Source organism: Marmota monax, unplaced genomic scaffold (assembly GCF_021218885.2).
Source record: "Marmota monax isolate L192 unplaced genomic scaffold, Marmota_monax_Labrador192_F-V1.1 WCK01_AAM20220418_F8-fsc00002, whole genome shotgun sequence".
In the NCBI taxonomy this organism is placed as follows: domain Eukaryota; kingdom Metazoa; phylum Chordata; class Mammalia; order Rodentia; family Sciuridae; genus Marmota; species Marmota monax.
The window spans coordinates 17999334-18022016 of NW_026693571.1; the positions used below are offsets into that span (position 1 = coordinate 17999334).

The following is a 22683-nucleotide window of genomic DNA, read 5'->3' on the forward strand; positions in this document are numbered from 1 at the left end:
GTGAGTATTTTTGCTTTTTTATATAAGAAGATGTGAAAATTGATAACTCTCAGGAAAACAAAGAAGCTTTGAGCAAATGAGAATAAAAACAACATACAAAGTTCTAAGTGATTAGAAATAACTAAATTTCCACTGACAAAACTTAAAACTATAAACTGCATTTATTATAGATAAAGTTCTGTTCTGAGAGAAAACCTTACTTAGCATCTATTTTTTTTCCTAAGAACAAGAAGTAGAAGAAGAACACACCATTCAAAGCTGAGTAAGAATAAAGAAGGCCATTTATTATGATAAAGAGGTTCATTCATTAAGAGGACATAACAATTGTAAATAATATGTACCCAACATGACATCACTTAAAAACATAAAGCATAAGAGAACTGAAGGGAGACATACTGCAGCACAAAAAATGTTGAGAATTTTAATACCCTATTAATGACAATAGACAGATCATACAAACAAAATCAATAAGGAAACACTGGACTTGAACTATACTTTATACCAAATGGACCTAATAGACATATATAGAATATTCCATCTAATATCTACAGAATAGATATTCTTAAGTGCACACAGAAATCTGCCCAGGCTAAATCTTAAACCACAGAATAAGTTTTAACAAATTTAAGGAGATTGAAATCATATCAAATATTTTTCCATCCACAATGGCATGTAACTAGGAATCCATAATAGGAGAAATCAAGGAAAGTTAACAAATATGTGGAACTTAGATAATATACTCCTGACAACTTTTAAATAAAAGAAGACATTAAAATGGCAATGTAAAGTTATTTAGTGATGAATGAAAATGGAAACACAGCATACCAAAACTTATGGGTTACAGCAAAAATAGTCATAAAAAGGAAGTTTATAGCACTAAATGCCTACATAAAAACAGGAGGAAAGTCTCAAGTAAACATTTTACCCAAAGAATTAGTAAAAGAAGAATAAACAGGCTCAAAATCAGCAGAAGGAAAGAAATAACAAAGATCAGAGTAGAAGTTAATGAAATAGATAAATACCAAAGAAAATTAAACTAAGTTTTTTTTAAATGTAAATAAAATTGACAAGCCCCTAGCTAGACCATGATAAAGAGAAGACCAAACAGGCAAAATTGGAAATGAAAGAGGAGATATTACAACTTACAAATAAGAAAGATCATAAGAGACTACTATGAATAATGTCTATACACACAAACCAATTGAACAATGTAGGAGAATTGGATAAATTCCATGAAACATTTAACCAAGAGTAAATTATGAAGAAATCAGAAATCTGAGCAGAGTGATAATGAGAAAGGAAATTGAATCAGTATTTAATAGTCTTCCATCAAGGAAAAGCCCAGGACCAGATGGCTTCACAGCTAAAATTTTCCAATTGTTTGAAAAAGAACCAATCTTTCTCGAACTCTTCCAAAAAATTGAAGAGGAAGGAATACTTCCAAACTCATTTTTTAAAATAATTTTATTGTATTGATTTCTGTGTGGTGCTGAGGATCAAACCCAGGCCCCTGCACATACTAGGCAAGCGCTCCACCACTGAATCACAACCCCAGTTCCTTCCAAACTCATTTTTACAAGGATAGCTTTACTGTGATACCAGAACCAAACAAAGACACAACCAGAAAAGGAAAGTGGAAACTAGTATCACTGCTGAGCATAGATTTAAAAATCCTCAACAAAATACTAGCCACAATACATTAAAAGAATCATTCACCATGACCAAATAGGATTTATCCCTACAATGCAAGGATGGTTCAACATATGCAAATCAATGAACATGATTCACCATATTAACAGAATGAAAGCCAAAAACATGATCATCTCAATGGTAGCAGAAAAAAGTATTTTACAAATTATCATCCCTCATTTATAAAACTTCTCAACAAATCAGGTACAGAAGGAATGTTCCTCAACACAATAAAATCCACATATGACAAAACCATTACTAACATACTCCAGAGTGAAAAGTCAAAAACTTCTCCTCTATGATCAGAAACAACAATACCCACTGGCACCACTTCTTTTCACTATTATATTGGAAATCCTAGCCAGGATAATTAGTCAATAAAAAGAAATAAAAGGCATTTGATTAGGAAAGGAAAGAAGTGAAATCACCTGTTTTCTAAACACATGATTTTATATACATAAAACCCTAACAACCCCATCAAATGGCTGTTAGAACAGATAAATAAATTCAGTAAGTTGCAGGACACAATATCAACTTACAAAAATCAATCACAATTCTATAACTAACCACATATTTTCTGAAAAAGAAATTTAAAAGCAATCCTATTTGTAACAGAATGAAAAAAAAAAACCACTTCAGAGAAAATTTAACCAAGGAAGTGAAGATCTATATACGAAAAATATAAAACATTTTTATGAAAGAAACTGAAGAAGACACAACTAAATGAAGAGGCATCCCATGTTTATCTCTTGGAAGAATTAATATTGTTAAAACATTCATGCCCCCCAGAGCAATTTAAAGATTAAGTGCAATTCCCATCAATATACCAATGACATTCTTCACAGAACTAGAAAAAAAAAAATTCTGTAATACTTATGAAACCACAAAAGATCCTAATGTAACAAAGTAATCTTGAGAAAAAAGGCCAACTGGAGTCATCACACTACTGGATTTTTAAATATATTACAAAACCGTAGTTTAAAAAAAGAGAGAGAGAGAGAAAGAAAAGAACCAGGGGGACATTGATATGGGCAGAGAGTCCTTGGGTAAGACTCTAAAAGCACAAGATAATGAATGCAAAAATAGACAAATGGGACTCCATCAAATCAAAAAACTTATGCACAGAATGAAACAATTAATAGAGTAAGGAGACAACCAACAGTCAGGGAGAAATTATTTGCAAATCATACATCAAGGCTGATACCATAATCATAAAGGCCTAATAATATCACCTCACACCTATTATACTGGTTATTATAAAAAAGTTGAAAGATAAAAAATGTGGCAAGGATGTGGAGAAAAGGTAACCCTGTGTAGTTGGTAATATTAGAGATTAATCCAGCCATTTTGGAAAACAATATGGAGGTTCCTCAAAACACTAAAAATTGAATTACCTGATGATTCAGCAATCCTACTTCTGGGTATTTATCCAAAGGAAATAAAATCAGTGTGTTGAAGAGCTATCAGTACTCCCATGTTCTTTGCAGTTTTGTTCACAATAGCCAAGAATGAATGGACCTTTAAAATGTGGTACAGATATATAATGGAATACTAAATCCTTTAAAAAGGAAATTCTGGCCCAGCATAGTGGTGCACTTCTGTAATCCCAGTGGCTTGGAGGATGAGGAAGGAGGATCTCTAGTTCAAAGCCAGCCTCAGCAACAGGGCGGTGCTAAGCAACTCAGTGAGACCCTGTCTCTAAATAAAATAGAAAATAGGGCTGGGGATGTGGCTCAGTGCCCCTGAGTTCAATCCCCAGTATCACAAAGAGAGAGAGAGAGAAATTCTGTCACTCGCAGAAACATGGACAAACCTGGAGGACACATGCTGATTGAAATAAACTAGGCACAGGGAGATAAATACCCATTTATCTCATTTCATTTACACATGGAATCTAAAAAAGTCAACCTTACACAAGAATATGGAGAAAGGATGGTGGTTGCCAAAAGCAAACCAGAGTAAGACAAGAGAGGGGGAATTAGGAAACGGAAGATATTGGTCAAGGATACACAGTGTCAGATAGGAAGAAGAGATTGTGGGGATCACTCAGCCTGGTAACTATAATTAATAATATTGTGTTGTATATTTCAAAATACCTAGAAGAATGGACTTTAAATTTTCGTACCACAAAGAAATGATAAGTATTGGAGGTGATGGATATATTAATTTGATCATGCCTCCCAAGATATAGATGTATCAAAACATCACACTTGACCCCCAAAATATATACAATTGTCATTTGTCATTTGAGAATAAAACAATGACCAAACAAATCTGAATACTTAATGGGTGCTCAATCAACATATTTGGTAGGAATATCAATGGACTATTCCCTTTCTAGCAAATATTTATTGATCATTATCTATGCACCAAGCACTATTTTAGGCTACTGGTTCTGAAGGAAACAAAGATCCATTTCTGCATGGAGTATACAGAAATAACAGTAGATATAATAAACAACTGAATTTCCAAGTATGTTAGATGGCAATAATTGTATACGAAAAGGAAAACTAGTAGAGTGGGGGAGGATTAGGTATCCTATGGGTGGGCAGCAAGATGAATATCAAGTATGGTGGTTTGGGTGATGGCGGGCATCACTGATTCACACTTACTTTGAGTTTGCAGCCTTCATTCTGGCACAGCTTCTTGACAAGGGCTCCGATGATGATCATAACAGTTTCTCTGATGTCATTGCTTGCAAAGGAACTTTTGAACTTACTCTATTAACAGGGATAAAAGAGGCCATTAAGACATTTAAATATTTCAGAGGGACACTTTTAGGAATAAAGTAACCAATAACTTGAGGAAAATGTTTTCATGTTCCTGGATACCAAACTCAGAATGTTGCTTTTGAAACATTTAGAAATTCACTATCTAGTTTTGAATGAAGAGTTAAAAGCATGGGCCCTGTCCTGGTATTCCTAACCACGGTCTTTAAACTCTTATTTAAGGGTTTATGGATTGGGTTCATCAGGTTAGTCAGTGAACCACAAAAAGTTTTTAAAATTTAAATATGAATGAAGTTGGGCTTCATTGTTTTTACCAGATTCTCAAGTAGGCTTGTTTTCCAAAAAGATTACAGACTGTTCCACTAGATCATAAGTGGATGAGTATAATTTTCTAAAAAAAATCTCAGACTCAAGAGAAGTTGGGTCTGGATTGAATATAAAAATTTAAATAATGGAATAGTTGTATCTCTTCAATGTATCTGTATAAATACCATGAAGATTTTTAACTCAAAGGAATTTTTAAGTTGCTTATTAAAGCATAACCTAGACTTTTCCCTTCTAAAATATCATCATTTCCCACATATGAGAAGTGAGTCTTTAAGTTTCCATAATGTATAGTTTATGCTAATTAGTGAGACTGTAAAGACACTAAGTGAAATATTTACTGTGCAGTCAAAGATCCATGGATAGAAATAGTCCAGTGAAGTCTGAATGTGAATACTCAGAAGGTATTCACAGTTTGTGGTCTTCATTCTGATTTGAACAACTTTTAATTACTGCTTATATGCTTGCAGGTTTTCGGTTTGTTTTTTGCTTTTAGCTGCTGAGAGTCTTTATTTTCCCTGAGTCTACTTGACTTACAATGAGTGTTCTCAGGAGTTCTTCATCAGGATGGGAGGCAAATCCACAGGCGTAGAGAAACCTCTCCTGTAGGACAATGCTACTGTCACTCTTGAAATCCAAAAAGTCCAAAATGGCTTCTAATGAGGCTGGAGTCTGAGCAGAGGTGACAGCATCCACCAGCTGAGGTCTATGAAAAAGGCATCGTCACACATATCAGTGCTTCAGGTGCTTAAGGAATTATTAAAAACCTCGACCACTCACAGACTCTCCACTGATTTGAATTTCTTGAAGAAGTGAAATATTTTTATTTGAACAACAACAAAAAATTCTTCTCAAAAAGATCCCCTTCCCATTTTATTTAAATTGCTCCCTTAAGTCTTCTTTTTCTCATTTAAACAATATATACATAGAATATACAAGCTAATTTTACTATATTAACCTAAGTCAAGAATAATTTGAACATTTGTAAAATTAAAATTATATAAATAATATTATAAATTAAGCTCAAATTCTTCTCTATACCAGTAATATATAAAAGGGGTGGTTCATCAAATTGATATTTTTTCTATTTTTTTAATATCCTCAAGGGAAGTAAATAATAAATATGATCAAGAATAAACAGACTTTTCAGATCAAAAACAGAATTCTCTTCTTGATTGTTTGAGTCCTTTGAACTCTGACAGCTGCTGTGGGGGCGGCGGCTGCCGTGTGTGTGTGTGTGTGTGTGTGTGTGTGTGTGTAACTTGGCCAATTTCCATTTTTGATTATGTTAATATAGTTGACTTTCTTTTTTACACATGTTAATGAATCACTCTTTCACCAAAAATTGCAAAATGTGTGAATTTCTTTTCTCTAGATTCTTTTGGTTACTTACGACAGTTCTCAATTTTCTGTATAAAATGAGACATCAGTTAGATCTTTAATGAAATCACATTGTTCAATGGAAAAGTCGTACCATTCTTGTTTGTTTCAGTCAACTCTGAAATCTTTTCAAACATAAATTAATAGCTTGAAAACACAATTGCAAAAACAGCAAGGCACCCGTGTGCCAGGGTGTCCTGATGAAGCCCTGGCTTTATCTATCTTATGCGCCAATGTAACTCTAATTTAAAATATGTGCATCTTGAGTCACTCTTAAAATTTGTTCTTGGATTTTTGGTCCAGTGACCATTAAGTCATTACATTATGGCATATATAATTGTTGGTTAAAATGTAGAACAACAGAATAATTGATTTGGAGGTGGGGCAATTGATTTAGAAGGAGTCTTTCTTGCTTGATAAAAATGATAACTCAGCAGAGTTTTCCTGACAGATCAACCCACTGTAAGTTTGGGGAACTTACAGTACTTCTTTCTTTTCAGTCTTCAGAATTTGGAGGATGTCTTCTCTCTTTGCAGTCCTGAGGTGCTGAACAAAGGCCAGGAAGTTTCTGACAGCTTCAGCATTGGAGAGGTTGTCAGGCTCCAGGTGTTTCCTGATGGACTGCCAGTGTTCTGACAGCTACAAAACATAGCCACAGGCTCATGTCCTGCTCGTAGTTCTGAGCATCCACATTTACAAAGGCTGTTCTCCCCAGAAATAAAATTTTACTTGTATCTGACAAGCAGAAGATGCTTTTTGTATCTTTGCTCAGTATGGTTCTTGTCTCCCTGCCCGTAACACACCACTCCTGAAGGCCAGAGGCAAATTGAGAGGCATGCTAACCTTGAGTGCCATTCCTCTTAGGAGGATCATTTTTGTCTATTAGTAATAAATTTGAAGGACCTTGGGAAATAAATCACTTGTGCCAGGGCACATGGTCATCCCATGACTATACTAAGGGAATTACATCAGAGACCAGACTTTGACTACCCTAGTGAAATTGTGCAGAATTTTAATTAACAGCAAGATATTTTGTAAGGAAAAAAAAATCAGAACTGCTGAAGTATTGTAACAGGTTTCTGATTCATTTGCCCCTCACTGGATGGAACTTTTTTCAATAGTTTGGTTCCCTGCTCTTTTTACAGTATTGTTTGTATGAAATTTAATGTTTTACTGTTATTGAGGTCTGAACTTATATCTATGTTTAGTAGAGTAGTATATACATAAAGGCAATTCTCTCTCACACACACACTACAATTATTCTACTTTGGTTTTAAAACATAATTCTAATTGATGACATATTTAAATAGTAAATAATTCTAATTGATGACATTTTCTGGCTTGGAGAAAAACTAAAGAACTTATTTTTCGTACTTGACTACTTTTCACCTAGCTGTACAGAATTTGTTAAATTGCATCAGTGACCTCTAAATTTCTAACTCTGTGATAATCACCATTCTTCTAGTTTTTAAATTATTCATCCCTTCTTGTAAGCAATAGACACTTATTTTTCTCTTTTGCAAATCCCTTTTAGCTATCTCATCCAAAGAGGATATTCCAATGCAAAAATTCTAGCTATATTTAACTTCATATTTACGAGGTTGTTTCTGAAGCCAAAGAGCACATATACATGAATTTAGATTTTTTTCTTTAGAAAGTTGCTGTAGTAACATTATACTGAAGTTGGAAAAGCAAAGTCCTCAATAACATAAACACTTTCTGCAATAAATAATCTTAAATGATTCATAATGTTTAATAACTGTGGTGGGGGACTAATAGTTCACAACATAAGAAAATATGATTCCTTTCTTTAGTCATTCCCTTAAATAATTTTTATCTCATAAGACATTAGAAAATTAAATGGCTGTGGAAAGAAAACAAATAATAGAAGAAATAGAGTTTGAAAATTATAATGTCATGTTTCAAAATGTTTCAACCTCTAATCCAATTTACTAAATTTTATAAACTAATCAGGTATCAGACTATTGTCCTTTAAACAAATTGTGGTATTATTTTCTGATGACTTCATTTTTCTGAATGTCAGTAATGTTTGAGGAAGGAGCTCTGTATAGTATCTACACATAGAACTTGCAGCCAAGGTTTGCTCCAGACAAGTAGTTAAATATTAGGAAACGCAGAACCTTAAAGTCATTTCTGTGACCATACAGCACAACTGATTCATGCAATCAATGAAGTTTCTCTTTGTTACATTGAAAATCTTACAATTTGATCTATAGTTTGCCTTTGAGAAAGAATATCCCCTTTGTGGCTGTAGTCATAGAAGACACTGAAGTATGGTAGAGACACGTACCCTAATTCAGGCAGAGAATTTGGAATCCTCCTTAATCCTGAACAACAATACTTAGAACATTAGGATCAATAAAGTACCTTACATCTGAACAAACCTATATACAATTCTGCCCTTACAAAATTCAAACACTTGCCTGTGTTCTTGAGAACATTTATTTCCCCCAGCTTCATTAAGTCTTCCCTCCCATAACCTAAATTCCAGGTTTGATTTTCAAAAGGCTGTCCTTAAGTCATAACATGTTTTGTTAAGCAAGTAGTAATTATTTCTTCATTATTGTTCTATCACGCATCATCTCAGGATTGTGTTGTTCAGGCTACATCACCCTAACTTTGTGGTGGCTGGTAGTTCTTTAGAAACTTTCTTCATAAAATTAGCTGATGCTTCCAATGGAGAGAAAAGGAAAATAGAATCTTAAGCCACTATTAGCCCTCAATTTTTTCATACTTACAGAAGGGCATCTTTTACATTCGTTCTGGAAGACCTGCCCCACAATAGGGATAGCTGTGTATTTTGAATCAACTGCTTTAATTACTGCTGCAACCTGCTTTCCAGGTTTCAGTCTTGGGCCTGCTTCCGTTGTCCTCAGCTCTAATTTCTGCCTGCATCATGCCAAAGAGAAATAGCACTTTATAAGCATTCTTCTGAGTGAATAATACAAATTGTCATTCTTTTGAAAAAAAAATACACAGGTTATTCAAGTTGTAAAAGTTCAAACTTGGGTATCTCCAGGGGATAACTGAAACCTCAAGATAATTATGAAGTCTTTATAAAGCAGTGATTATGTTCAATGATTCAAAAGTTTGTCAACTTTCAAAATATTATGACAAGAAAATAGAGGAGAGAAAATTCTCCTCCAGGATGCAGAACCAGATGTGAGATGTCAGCCTGCTTGAATTTAGCCCAGCTTTCTGAAAATGATACTTGAATACAACCATGCGTCACTTATTAACAGACAGTTAGGAAGGCTTATTTTCCAAAAATGGACTTAACAATATTTTCATCTAATATTATATTCCAGAACTTAGTCTCTCTGCCATCATCTCCCTTCTTGAAATGGGATAAGGGTGCCCCAACTAAGAGAGAACAGTGCAAGAGACATAGTGTGACTTCTAAAGCTCGGCCATAAAAGGGACTTCAGCTTTCATCTGGCATGCCATCAGCACATAGGCCTTTGGAGTCTTGAGTTGTCACATAAGAAGTCAGTATTTTTTCTCTCACATGTGGAAGCTACAAAGGAAAAAGAAAAAGAAAGATGGGCGGGGGATCTCATGAAAACTGAAGGGTGATCAGTAGAGTAGAGCAAAGGAAGCAGTAGGAAGAAGGAGAAGAGGGAAAGGGAAAATACTGGAGAATGATACTGGCCAAATTCTATTGTTATATTGTGTGCATATACAGATATGTAACAATAAATCCCACCATTATGTACAACTATAATGCACCAATAAAAATTTGTAAATAAAAACGTCTGGCCACTTGAATAGGCCATGACCAGAGATAAAGAGAGATGATTGAGTCTTCTCAGCTCAAGCATCAGACACATGAGGGAGCAACCTTAGAATAATTCTAGCTCTAGCTTGTCACTGTCATTGCTTAGCAGACACCAGGCCAAGGCAAGCCCAAAATTATGAGAGACAATAATACAGTGATCATTGCTTTTTATACCATTGAATTTGTGGTGAATTTGAATTTGTTATAAGGAAACAGAAACTGGATAGACCTGATAAACAATTTTAACCATTTATTTTATATAAGAATATATGAAAACAGTAAAGAACATGAAGTAGAATGCAAAATTTAACTCCAGATGAGACTTGAATAAAATTTCAAGGTTTTTATGGTTTGAGACACTTCTCCTCTGATTTGCATCCATCTAATTCTGATGTTAGGAGCAGTTCAAAGGAAATTTTTGAAAAGCAATGGCATAACATATAATTCACTTACTGTTGAAAATGTCTTTTTGAATTAAAATATCAAAATAAAACAAACAGAGTTGAAATTTCAGTTCTTAATCTTGTTAGAACCATTCTGATCAGAGAACTGGTCTTAAATTCATACAACAAGCTCAAATATTTACATGCTATAAATCTCATCAAAAATTGTGTCACATTTCTTCACTATGGAACTTTCTATGTTTCTTATTAATAACTTTAAAAATTCTCAAGGATGCTGGGGGTGTAGCTCAGTAGCATATTGCTTGCCTAATGTGTACAAGACCCTGGGTTTGAGCCCAGTACAACAAAGGGGGGGGGACTCCCAAAGAATAAAATGCAAATGCCACCATTTTTTAACTATGACATTAAAAAACACAAGAGAAATTATAAAATGAACTAGTAGTTTGGTTTTTTTTAAATTTAAATTCAAGTCAATAAATAATTCTAATGAAATTCTATTAAAAATGGTATTCATTTTGTGCCATGTATTATTATAGATGATGTGAAAAATAAAGGTGATTAAGATGTAATCTCTGTTTTCAAGAAACCCACAGTCAAATAAGGGAACACCATACACACACACACACACACACACAAAAAAAAAAAAAAACATTTATAAACCAAGTATAATGTCAAAAAACAGTAAGGGAAATTATAATTTCAGCATTATCTTACTTTGACACTATTGTTCCTGTGATGGTTTGGAGGAAATTCATCCCAAAAGCATGTATCTCTTCTGCAAGCACAGCTACAACAAAACTGTCTTCTATCTTATAGGTAGTGACAGATGTGGCTTTGGAACTGACACCCAAAACCTAAATAAATAAAAAGATAAATATTTATCTTTTTAAAAAAAGAAATACACTTTTTATTCTTTGAAGTAAACCAAATATATAACTATCCCACACTCTTCAAAAGAACTACCCTTTTATCCCCTTCCCCATCACCCATATCTACAACATATTTAACTAAATCTACTTATTTGACATATATGAAATTATGACTTAAAAATATAAATGTTTCCAAATTATATTTATACCTTATTTTTCTATTTTTTAAAATTAATCTGTACAACATGTAATTATTTGATCCTACCTGATTTTGGGTTGTAAATCCAGACCTCTCAATTTTGCATGAATCCAAGGCCTTAATTTTTATCACTTTATCTTGATGAGCCTGGTAGGTCACTTTACAATTTCCAGAGACATCTTCCTAAAAAAGAAAAGCAAAAATATAATGTTTGGAATTTGGCAGAAATCTTTTAATTCTAGTGGGAAGTGATTTGAAAATGGAGGTCCCTAATACATCATTGGGGGATGCTTTTTATTTCAGGATGACAAAACAAAAATAGAGAATTCAGTCTCCTCTAGCATGTTGATTCTTTCTCACCTTCTTTGGTTGAAGATTAACAGCATCCTTTCAATTAGGCCAGGAATAGTTCTCTCTATGCCCAATAAGAGTTGGACAAATGGCCTGGCAATAACTGAAACCTCTAGTAAGTAGATAATTATGTGGCTAGGAGAGTTGATTTTTTAAGGCTGTGTATAGACTCTGTGTGTGTGTGTGTGTGTTACTTTGTATGCTTAAAAATCTGTGGGATTAATTAAACTCATTATTCATCAATTTGAATTTAGGCAAATGTTTCCCAGTTTAGCTTCTCTGAGCTTTCCCCTGGGATCTGCCAGCTCCAGTCTGCCTCAACTCTAGCAAACTAGCCATCATTCCCTTGGCCCAGCCCTGCCATCAGATTTTCTCTTCCATTTGTGGGCTAGTTAAATTCAGACTAGGAAAGTTGGAGTCCAGCCCTGATTACCAGTGTGATACTAGTGGATCTGTTTAACTTCCCCAATTCACCTCAGTTTCCTTATTTGCAAAATTATTAGTTCCAATTATTAGTTCCCCACACTGACAGTGCATCCTAATTATCTGAGGAGATTGTTAAAATACAGATGTTCAGGTCCCCTACTCTGCTGATCACAGTCTCTGGGATAATCCTCATAGGGTAGTGGTACACAGTGATGTCTGGAGATCACTGGAATGATCCCCAAAGTTTTCTGTATATCTAACAATTATTCTAAGTCCCCTTGCTTATTAGAAGTGATTCTAAATCCTTTTATCTTGTATTTAAGTAATAAAACATTGGGATAAATGACAATTGTTTCATATGAAATTGAGATTTCAGCAACCAACTCATCTTTCCTGAGCAATATATCATAATAGTAACTCATCTACTGAATTTCTAAAAGAAGAACTTATAAACAAATTTGGCAACCCTGTTGACAAACAAGACACTGACTCATTATTAAGTACCTCATCTGTTTTTCCAGAAGTTAACTGCATCTGAAATAGGCTAGCCAAGCCTCTCTTGAGATTTACTATGGCCACTGGCTCATTTGGATATGAGTAGAACTCCTTGATCTATGAAGAAAAAAAAGAAGAAATATATATGAAGCAAAAATACATCACTTATCAGATTTAGTTAAATAAATGACGAGAAAGGTAATAGTCTCACCTCCACTAATTCTGGGAGAAAGTGCTCTATTACTACAAAGCTGTGAGTTCTTTGTGTATGTGTGAAAAGAAGGGATTTAGACTTCTAAGAAGATAGATCACTTAAGATGTGAAATTTAAGGGGCTCACAGTGAAGGTTCTGAATATGATGGGCACTGCATAGGGGAGGAAAGAGTACTGGTACAGGCTGGGATTTCTGTTAAAACAAGACTTGGTCAAGAAAGAAAAATTAGGTGTAGTCCCTTTGAACATATTACCACGTTCCTTACCTGCAACGCTGTTGAAATGAAACTAATCAGGATTTAAAATAACAGCAAATAAAAAGGTTCTCAGGAAAAAAAAAAATGACAATTGTCACCCTTGAAACTTCTGAGGTAGCATAGCCTATGAAGGTCATGATAAGGACCCAGGCATGGCCAAGATGCCCAAGGATAAAATTCCAGAGGGGCAAGGTTTTTTCCAGGGCATTCATGTTGACCTTGGGTAAAAGGAGATACAGAAAGTTGCAAGATTTGAGATGGAGTTGCTACAGGCTGCCCCAGGTACTGCTTTGAGTTTCTTCTAGAAGATAGGGAAAAGAGGAGGAGAGGAGGTGACTGTGATTTGGTAGCAATAATAAGTAACTTATCTTTGTTTTATTCTTTTTTCTTTTTTTATTAGTTGTTCAAGACAATACAATGATCTTGACATATCATACATTTGATTCAAATAGGGTATGAATTCTCATTTTTCCACGTGTACAGATAGGTACTGTGTCTTTTATTGTTTGGATAAGTTAGCCAATGTGTAAGAAACAGGATAAATATACAGAGAGAATTCTCTGGGAAGCAGCCTGTTGTTTTTTATCCTATATTGACTCCAAAGACTCACAAGTTTTAGAAATAGAGGCTAGATATGTTTTCCCTATAAAGATTCCCAAGGTCTGTGATAATTATAGCTGAGAATTTCTACCAGAAATATCTAGAATGCATTCCTATTCATCTTGAAAAACAACCATGACTTTTCAAGTAAAATAGAAAGTTCAGTAATTATGTAATGATTCAATTAATATAAATCTGAACAATTCAGCCTACATAAAAACCTGTCATGCATTAGAAGAGAATATTTGGCTAAATTATCCGAACAACAGTCTCAACCCTTTATTTTTATTTCGTACATATACTCTGCCTAGTGACATATTTACTAGACACTTTATCTGACAATCAATTTAGTCATTACACTGGACCACTGGACAAACCTATAAATGTTAGAATAGTGTTGTTTGTCCCAGTTAAAAAGGAACTGGAATAATGACCTCAGTGTCTGAAAATCCATGGTATCATGTTCTCAAACAAATCACTGGCAATTTCTTAAATCCAAGCTGAGTTTCTGATGTTCTATATTGTAAATGGGGTCTTCTTTCTTTTAGTAAACTGGGTCTTCTTTACTTCAGCCATGATAGTGCCATTTCCTTTGCAATATCTGGGGGTATGATATCTCCAAATAACATGCCTATTAAGATGTTTAATGGGATTGCTTGAACCCAGGAGAGTTAGTGTCCACTCAGTGGTGTTGTACACATGAGTCTGGCTGGTATATTCTGGCCCAAGACTTCAATAGTTTAGACAGCATAGTTGTTTTTTTCCCCATTAAGTGGGGAAAATACCTGTATCATTATTCACTTCATTTTCCTTCCAGATTACAAAATGTGCCTATTTACAGAACTATTTAAATTTTACATGAAATTTTAGGAAACCCAGTTCTCAAATTTAATTTTTTACTATGCAAAAGATCAAATACTCTTCTCTTATTGACTCACTTGTTTTTCCCCAGAAGCTTGAAGAATGTAAACTATGAGACACAAAGAAAAAAATTAATTCTTTCAATTAGTTTTATTGTTTCCCTAGAAATAGGAACGGGGACTAGTCTTTTTCCCCCTTTTGTGTGACTATTACCTCTGGAGCTTAACTTCTGTCTCTTCAGAGCAGACCAGTGAAATCCAAAGTGGAGATAGTATTTGTATCCCTATTTGCTAAGTGTCAAAATTATTTTAAAAAACAATCATACAACAGAACTTTACAGTTCTGAAATAATGAATAAGTTCATTATTTCACAATAGGAACTAAGTTTTATTATACCCAGGTCATAAAGCTGATCACTTCATTAGGTACTGAGATGGTTCTGAACATCCCAGAACACAAGGTTTTTATCTGAATCCACAGTCTCCAGAGTTTCCAGAGCACAGTAGCAGGCACAACCAAGTTATAAACTAAGCCTTTAACCCAAGGAAACCAAATCTAGAAGGAGACTGGGAAGGTTGTCAGGAAGGGAGGCAGTGCCTCCTTTGATCAAATTTGGGTGGCCACCTTCTCAGAATCCAGCATCATTCACATTTTGTCTATAGAAAGGAGATGTATCTCTGCACACACTCCTTTAATTATATACACTTTAAAAACAAAAGAAAGAAAAATTATATTGACTGGCCAAATAGCAAAAATAAATGAAAAGATCCCAGCCAACAGTGATTGGTCATTTTATCTTAGTTATGTATCTCAGCCAGCACAGCTAGGAAATGGCACTTTGGAAAACAAACAAATGAAGGAATAGATGGAGAATTTGAAAACTCTTAAGGTGTCACAGTTCCTTTGAAGTTTCAGTGTGTGTCCAGGAGGGAGGCTGCCAGATTCATAGAACAAATTAATGCCTGGAAACAACACAAAATAAGAGGCCAACTAGGCAGCCATGCAGTTAATTTAATCAATACAGACAACCAAAACCAGGAACGGAAAGCTGATAATTATCTGGTTAATTAGATTAGCATTTCAGGCTTAAAAAAAAATGAATTTATGCTGCAACTTGAGGCTTCTTTCTCTTGTCAGTGTTAATCAGCCCAACCAGATAACCCGTCACATTTCCAACTTACTTCATGATTTGTAGACAAAACCAGAGCAAAACCAGAGTCGCACCCAAACACTTATGTAGGGAAAATGAGCAGCAATGGAAAAAGGAACATGTGCGATGAATATGCATATGAATTTTTTTTAAGAGAGAGAGAGAGATGCATATGAATATTTTGATGAGTTTTCTTTTATAATGTAAATAAGGGAGTTTCAAATGGGAAGGGGAGAAGGGAGGACCTCTCTGGAAGGACAAAAATACATGCTGATGAGCATCCTTGAAATCATAGAAATTTCCAGTAAAACTTAATTTCAGTAAAAAATGCTCCCTAAGAAAATTGCACCTCAGCATTTTTACCCTGTCTTTGCATAATTTCTCTCACAGTAAGCTGAATTCCCAAAGTAATGATCTTTCTAACAATGATATAGCTGAAAATTCCACTTTGGCTTTTTAGTCTCTGGGGTCAAGTATTTTCCAACAAGTACTTTATCGTATAATTGAGAGATATGATGATGTACTTTAACCTGTGGTGACAGTAAATCATGACAAATCAGAGCTCCTCTAGAACTGGCACATTGGCATCACTGAAATAAATGACGTGGCTGCTCCATCCCAGCCTTTGAACAGAGAGGGCAGTGAGTTCTTTTGTGCATGTAGCAGGAGACTTTGTACTCAACTGTAAGTGAAGGAGCTATAAAATGACTGGGTGTCATTAAGATTATAAATGCAATTAATATTTTACAGACTCAAATGTCTTGCTATGTTGGAAGCTCAGAGAAGAAAATAAAAGTATGTCATATTATTAACCAAGTTGAGACATATGCAAATCAAGTAAGTGAACACATATGGTAAAGAATGTAATAATGCGTACTCCACGTCAAACAAAGAGGCATTTTCGCAAATGCTTTCCAGCTGAAAGATAGTAGAACCTAGAAGTTTGACCACAGACTCTCTTCCAAGTCACCAGTAGTGTGGCCTTAGCTAAGATTCTTAACTTCTCTTAACTTAGGTCCCTGTCTATCACAAGATGATAAAGCTACACCTGCTTCCTGGGGCTGTCACCAAGATAAGAGACAATACAGGTGATGTCTTCAGTCAGCACCTGACACACAGGAAGTGCCCAATGAGGTTTTACTACTATTCTATCAACAATAAGGAAAGTCTTTCTCAAAGTCTGACTTATTTTAGCCCCAAATAACCTTGTTTGTCTATCCCTTTATTTTACAAGCATTTATTGTGTTCCCACTATGAGAAAGGTGTTGAAAATAAAGACATTTTTTTCCCATAAGAAACTCAATTCTGAATGTAGACTGCAGATAAATAGAGAAAATTGCAATACTCTTTGATACAGGCTTTGACAGAAATAAGCTCAGGGGCTCTGGGCTGTGGAGGGTGTTGGGTAAGACTTTATGGAATACTACGCCAGTCAGTACAGGGAATGGTTTTGGGGACTTTGTAGAGAAAGGGAGTGGGAGAACATGAAGTAGAGGAGGGGGCTTGAACAGAAAGAGGAATGGGCATTTCCTCCACCTAAGTCACAATCTAGAAACGAATGCAAATGGTCCAAAGAAAAGTGATAAGGGCCACCAGTGAGCTACAAAGTGCCAAGAGTGTTCTAAAGAGGGCTGGTCATTTCCAACTGTCTGGAAGGACATGAACTGTACAAAATAACAGGCCTGTGAGCAAAACCCACACGCAGAAAGTGTCTTGACAAGTGGAGAAGAGGAAGCATTCCTGAAGACGGGGATTCATATTTGGTCATAGGAGAGGTGAATACATACATCATATATATATTCATATTTGGTCATAGGAGAGGTGAATATATATGTATATATATATATACATATATATACATATATATATTCACCTCTCCTATGACCAAATATGAATATATTTGAATATATATATATATATATATATATATATATATATTCCTTCTTGTGAGCCTCTTTTCAGTACATTATACAAGTAAAAATGTGCATCCTGATTAGCAATAGAGATGTCTGAAGTTTCTATTTTAAAATATTTGTTTTCATCCTTAATTTGAATCTGAAAAGTTCAATTTTAGAGATATGCAGAATTATAACTGTAGTGTTCCTTTTCTGTTTTTCTACTTTGTTGCCTAAAATTGAGTTCTCTTCTTCCCTGATGTATTTTTGTTTATTCCAGTGAAATATCTGTAACTTCTATACACACACCCACAAATGTAATGCAGTGGGGCATGTCTGGAAGACTGAGGCAGGAGGATCTCAAGTTTGAGGCCAGCCTCAGCAACTTAGCAAGACCCTCAGCAACTTAGTGAGACCCTATCTCGGAAGGAAGGAAGGAAGGAAGGAAGGAAGGAAGGAAGGAAGGAAGGAACTGGGAATGTAGCACCAGGGGTTCAAACCCCTGTACCTGTGAAAAATTGCCTCTCAATTCTAAATATATTAAGACCATTTAAATTAGACAATGTTCAAACCATAAGTAATGACCTGTTGCAGAATATCTCAAGCAGATTTTCAAATGCATATTATAGCATTCGTTCTTTATTTTAACCATTAAATTATTTTCCAAGTTATAGTTTTTTAAGAATCTTTTTTTTAAGAATCTCTAAGCAGTTTAAAAAAAATCAACCACACCTTAGACATTCCATGCCCTTTAAAAGCTTTGACTTTGTACTTTGGCTAGATATTGATACCCTTGAAACAATTTAATATTATTTATCTAAGATATATCATTTCATTCTAATTTGTCTACTTTCTTGAATTCATCTAATCATGCTGTGATGTCTTGCTGTGTTATACCATCCCAACTTTTTCTAACTGAATAAGGAATATACTTTTTAATAGTGCTTCTCATCAATAAATACTTTACTGTAAAGATTTTCACAAGAGTAGGAAACAAATTGTCTAAAAGGTATAAGAGAATTCAGGTCATTGATTTACTTTGAAAACATTTCATTTGCAATTTTTAAAAATTTGTTCCTGAAATAATTCCTTTTACTACAAAAGTAGTGACAACATGATTCCCTCAAAATAATATCTAACAAAGAGAAGAAAAATAGCAAGTTGGAGAAGAAAGATGTGGAATCTCCAAAATCCCTTTACCTTTCCACGGATTAGATGAAGGAGCACAGGTCTTTGCAGAGCTTCCAGGTTTGCCTTTCCTATGATTTTGGGTGGATTTTTTCCTTTGAAGATACTCTTTTCTCCTCTCTGCTGATTCACATTTTCCACCTTTACATCTGTTACCTAGAGTCATGTATAAAAGCCTGTTAGAAAAGCATTGATGTCTGCCTCTTGGAAAATAAAATGACAAAGTAATAGACCAAGTAAGCTTGTCATTTTTCAATCCATGAAGGATAGGACCTTGCCACTGTAACTTAACAAGAATGGAGAGGGTATTTTAAAATTAGATTTTTCAAATTAGGCAAAACATCAATACTCAAGAATCCTGTGACTTCAGACTATAACGGCAATATGACTACAGCTCTTCCACACCTCTTTCACTCTTGTCACTTGTTTGAGCCTTTGCTGTCTGCTGATCACATTGCTTTCTGTACTATTTGTCTGAAAGGACTCCTGCCCCATTCTACCATATCTGTATATATAAAATTAAAGGTAAACCATCTGAACAAGGATTTATGTAATGATTTTTTGCAGAATAGTTTATTGTTCTCTTGAGAAATGGCTCAGAGAAGTGGATGATGATGCTTTGATACTATTTGAAAAATACAACAACCACCAGAGACATCCAAGCAAAGATAACTTGGTAAATGAGTTGCATCGAGCCTTATTGTAAATGACATCAGAAACTATTTGTTTCAAGTACTTGATTCCTGTACCTATTTCACATTAATATGCAGAAAAATTACTGACTTTATTTTTTTTAAAAAAATCTATTGTCTTTAGGTTTTGGAAAAGCAAGTATGGAGTCATCATAGACCATGTAATTGAACTTCATTCTCAATATATGAATCTAAACCATCCATATTGACCAAATAGTGCTGTGTAAGAGCAATCTTGGTTCTTTCTTTGGGAAGAATGCAAAACAGTTGTACTCCCTCAATGGTGATTCCTCTTGTTAAATCAAGAATCTCCTAATATATCTTGCTTTTCACATAGAGTAGTCTCAATTGTTTTTCACATGATATGGACTGTAGATCCCTCACTCCAAGAACATTTTGAATGGATTCCAGTTTAATGTCTGATTAATATACAGAATTGGACAAAATACTTCAGTTGCCCACAAGCATATAGTACCTGCTTCATCAATTTGGAAAAATAAGATCACTTTTGATCAGCAAAAACTTCAAAACTGTGAATCTAGCACTGATTTTAGAGAAAAATAACAAATAAAATAGTTATGTAATGAAGAGCACAACACAAGTGCTATCAAATGGTACATATCTCAAAAGACTATGTTGACATCTAATCCGTGTGTGTGTTTGTGTGTGTGTGTGGTGTGTGTGTGCGTTTTGTTTTTAGCAGAAAATGCTCACTGTGATTTGGATCAGTTGGTCATCATCACCATCAGGGTTCCTCCACAGTAGGACAACATCCACATTGGAAGAGACTCGGTAGCCCACAACATCTTGGAGTTTTCCTTTACCCCCATCAAGGAAAACTTCAGTGGAGTAGGTGAGCTTGTACAGCCGGTCATTATTTAATGAGAGACCAGTTGTGTGACCTGCATAAAGAGAGTAACACAAGTCAATCTGTAAGACAGCTGTTAGGCCAGGGAACATAGAGACTTAACACCAATACCTTCCTCTAGCTCACTGGTACTCACTGGGGGCTTAGTACATACAAAGATACTTATCTGCTGAAGCAAAGATGGTCCTGCTCCTCCACCTGTGTGAGATCAGTGGCTTAGAAAATATAAATAAGACAACCAAAAAAACAAATTCCCATTTCAGAAAACCTTAGTTTGTACCTCTTGTCAGTTATCAGGTTATCCAAATATTAACCTGGTTGAACAAAAGAACATTTTTTTTAAGAAAATGCCATTGTATTGTTTCTTATTATGTAACATGAGCTCAATTAATTAATAGGAGTCACTTGATACATTTATTAAAAATTATTTATAATTAATAAGAACCATATGTAATTTCCATATTTTTAATGCCAACAGTTGGATGCCAAAGTAGTTTTAGTAGTTCTAGAAGGGCATTTCTTTAATTTGGATATTTTTGCTATTTAAAAAATAAGCCCCCATGTACTTTATTAATTTACTTAGTAAACTTTTAGTACAAAGGTACTTTTAAAAAAATCTTTATTTTTTTATTTTTTTAATGTGGCACTGAGGATTGAACCCAGGGCTTCATGCAGGCAAGGCAAGTGCTCTGCCACTGAGCTACAACCCCAGGCCCCGTACAAAAGTACATTTTAAGACTACAACTAAATAAATTTAAATTAGGTTTGCTGAAATAAAGTGATTTTTTTACTACATAAAGTCCTAGCATAGGCTTAAATTTGACCAGGGGCAATTTTTTACTTACTTATATGAATTTAGTACTGGGGACTGAACCTAGGACATAATGTATGTTAGGAAGCCATTTACCACTGAGCTACATCTCTAACTCCACCAGGGGCCAGTTAATATCACAGAGTGCACACATACATCAGTATTGTGGGCCAAGAAACTGACATATGGAACTTTTCCAATTCAATTTAACTTATCCCCAAGAAATGTAAAGAAGGAGCAAGTAAGCCTTCTCCAGAGATGACTTGGAGTTTATAGTCATATAATTTGGGGTGGGTATATTTTCTATGAATGGGTCTCAAGAGATTATCAAGAAAAATTCAGTATATGTTTCTCCTTAGGACTAATGAGGTTACATTATTACCAAGTTAACTATAACAGGCAGCCATCACTTTTCTTCCTGAAGAACTATATGTATGGAGGGAGGGGCAGGAAAGAGAGGGGAGTAGCTACATCAAAATTGAGATTGCTGAAAAAGGAAGTAAAATTACTTTCAAAAAACAAAAAAAAATTAAGAAGGCCTCTGAAGAGCCCTTACCATCTACACAGTAATTAACTATTGCTCTGGCTCCACTACCCACTAAAGCACATATTGCCTGGAGAAAAAAATGGTCAAAATATATTGTTTCTAGTTTTCTTGTATGGACATAAAAATCTACTGTGTTAAGCAGTAGCATTACTCATTTTCCAAATGTGGAAACTGAGCAACTCAGAGATTTTACAATTTACCCAAAGTTCCCCAGGTAATTAGCTGTGGAGACATAATTCGAACCTTAGTCATCTAGCCCTAGAGACCATGTTCTTGCTTATACTATAGATGTTGGAAACTTTAGATTGAATTATTTTCCATTTCTAGGGAGTGAGATAGAAATTCACTCATTTATTGAACAAGGATGTACTGAGTTCCTGCTGGATGGTAGGCAATTTTCTGGACTCTGGGGCTGTGCAAACTAACAAGGATACAAAATTTCTACCTTCATGGATTTACATCCAAATGAGGGGGAGATGAGTAGTAAAACAAAAATAAGCACAGGAGCAATTGATATACTATGTTAGAAAGGCGAATGAAAACTACTGAAACCCAGAAGGGAATGGGGATGCTGAGGGAAAGACCTCTGTGGGAAAGTGAAGGCTTTAGGCTATCCACATGGAGAACTATGGGAAGAGTTTGCCCTGCTCCACTTCCACTTGGACTCCCCATTCCCTCTGCACAAGTAGCAAGTGCAGAGGCCTGGAGCAGGATCCCTGCAGTGTGATGCAGGACTGGCCTGTAGGTTACAAGGGCTGCAACCAAGCAAATGAAAAACACAGCAGAAAGAGATGAGTCAGATAGGGCCCTATGGTGTCAGGGAGACTAGGGAGGACATCTGCATACACTTGGAGTTTGACTCAGAGCTGAGACAGAAAGCTTGCCACACAGTTTCAGTGGTGACCTAGTTTTAGGTTTCAGGTATTACATGATCTG

The 22683-nt window shown here is 35.0% G+C and overlaps 1 protein-coding gene across 1 annotated transcript in view; it reads right to left on the reverse strand.

Moving 5' to 3' along the window:
- Positions 1–22683, reverse strand: part of Mttp (microsomal triglyceride transfer protein) — a 51726-nt gene that overhangs the window by 25172 nt on the left and 3871 nt on the right. Inside the window, exons 2-10 of the mRNA XM_046459096.2 lie at positions 20236–20423; positions 18842–18985; positions 12675–12782; positions 11460–11576; positions 11040–11179; positions 8882–9032; positions 6604–6761; positions 5280–5448; positions 4302–4409 (exon numbers count right to left, since the gene is read on the reverse strand). Of these exons, the coding sequence (XP_046315052.1) occupies positions 4302–4409; positions 5280–5448; positions 6604–6761; positions 8882–9032; positions 11040–11179; positions 11460–11576; positions 12675–12782; positions 18842–18985; positions 20236–20423 (1283 nt within the window). The remainder of the gene's footprint in view (positions 1–4301; positions 4410–5279; positions 5449–6603; positions 6762–8881; positions 9033–11039; positions 11180–11459; positions 11577–12674; positions 12783–18841; positions 18986–20235; positions 20424–22683) is intronic.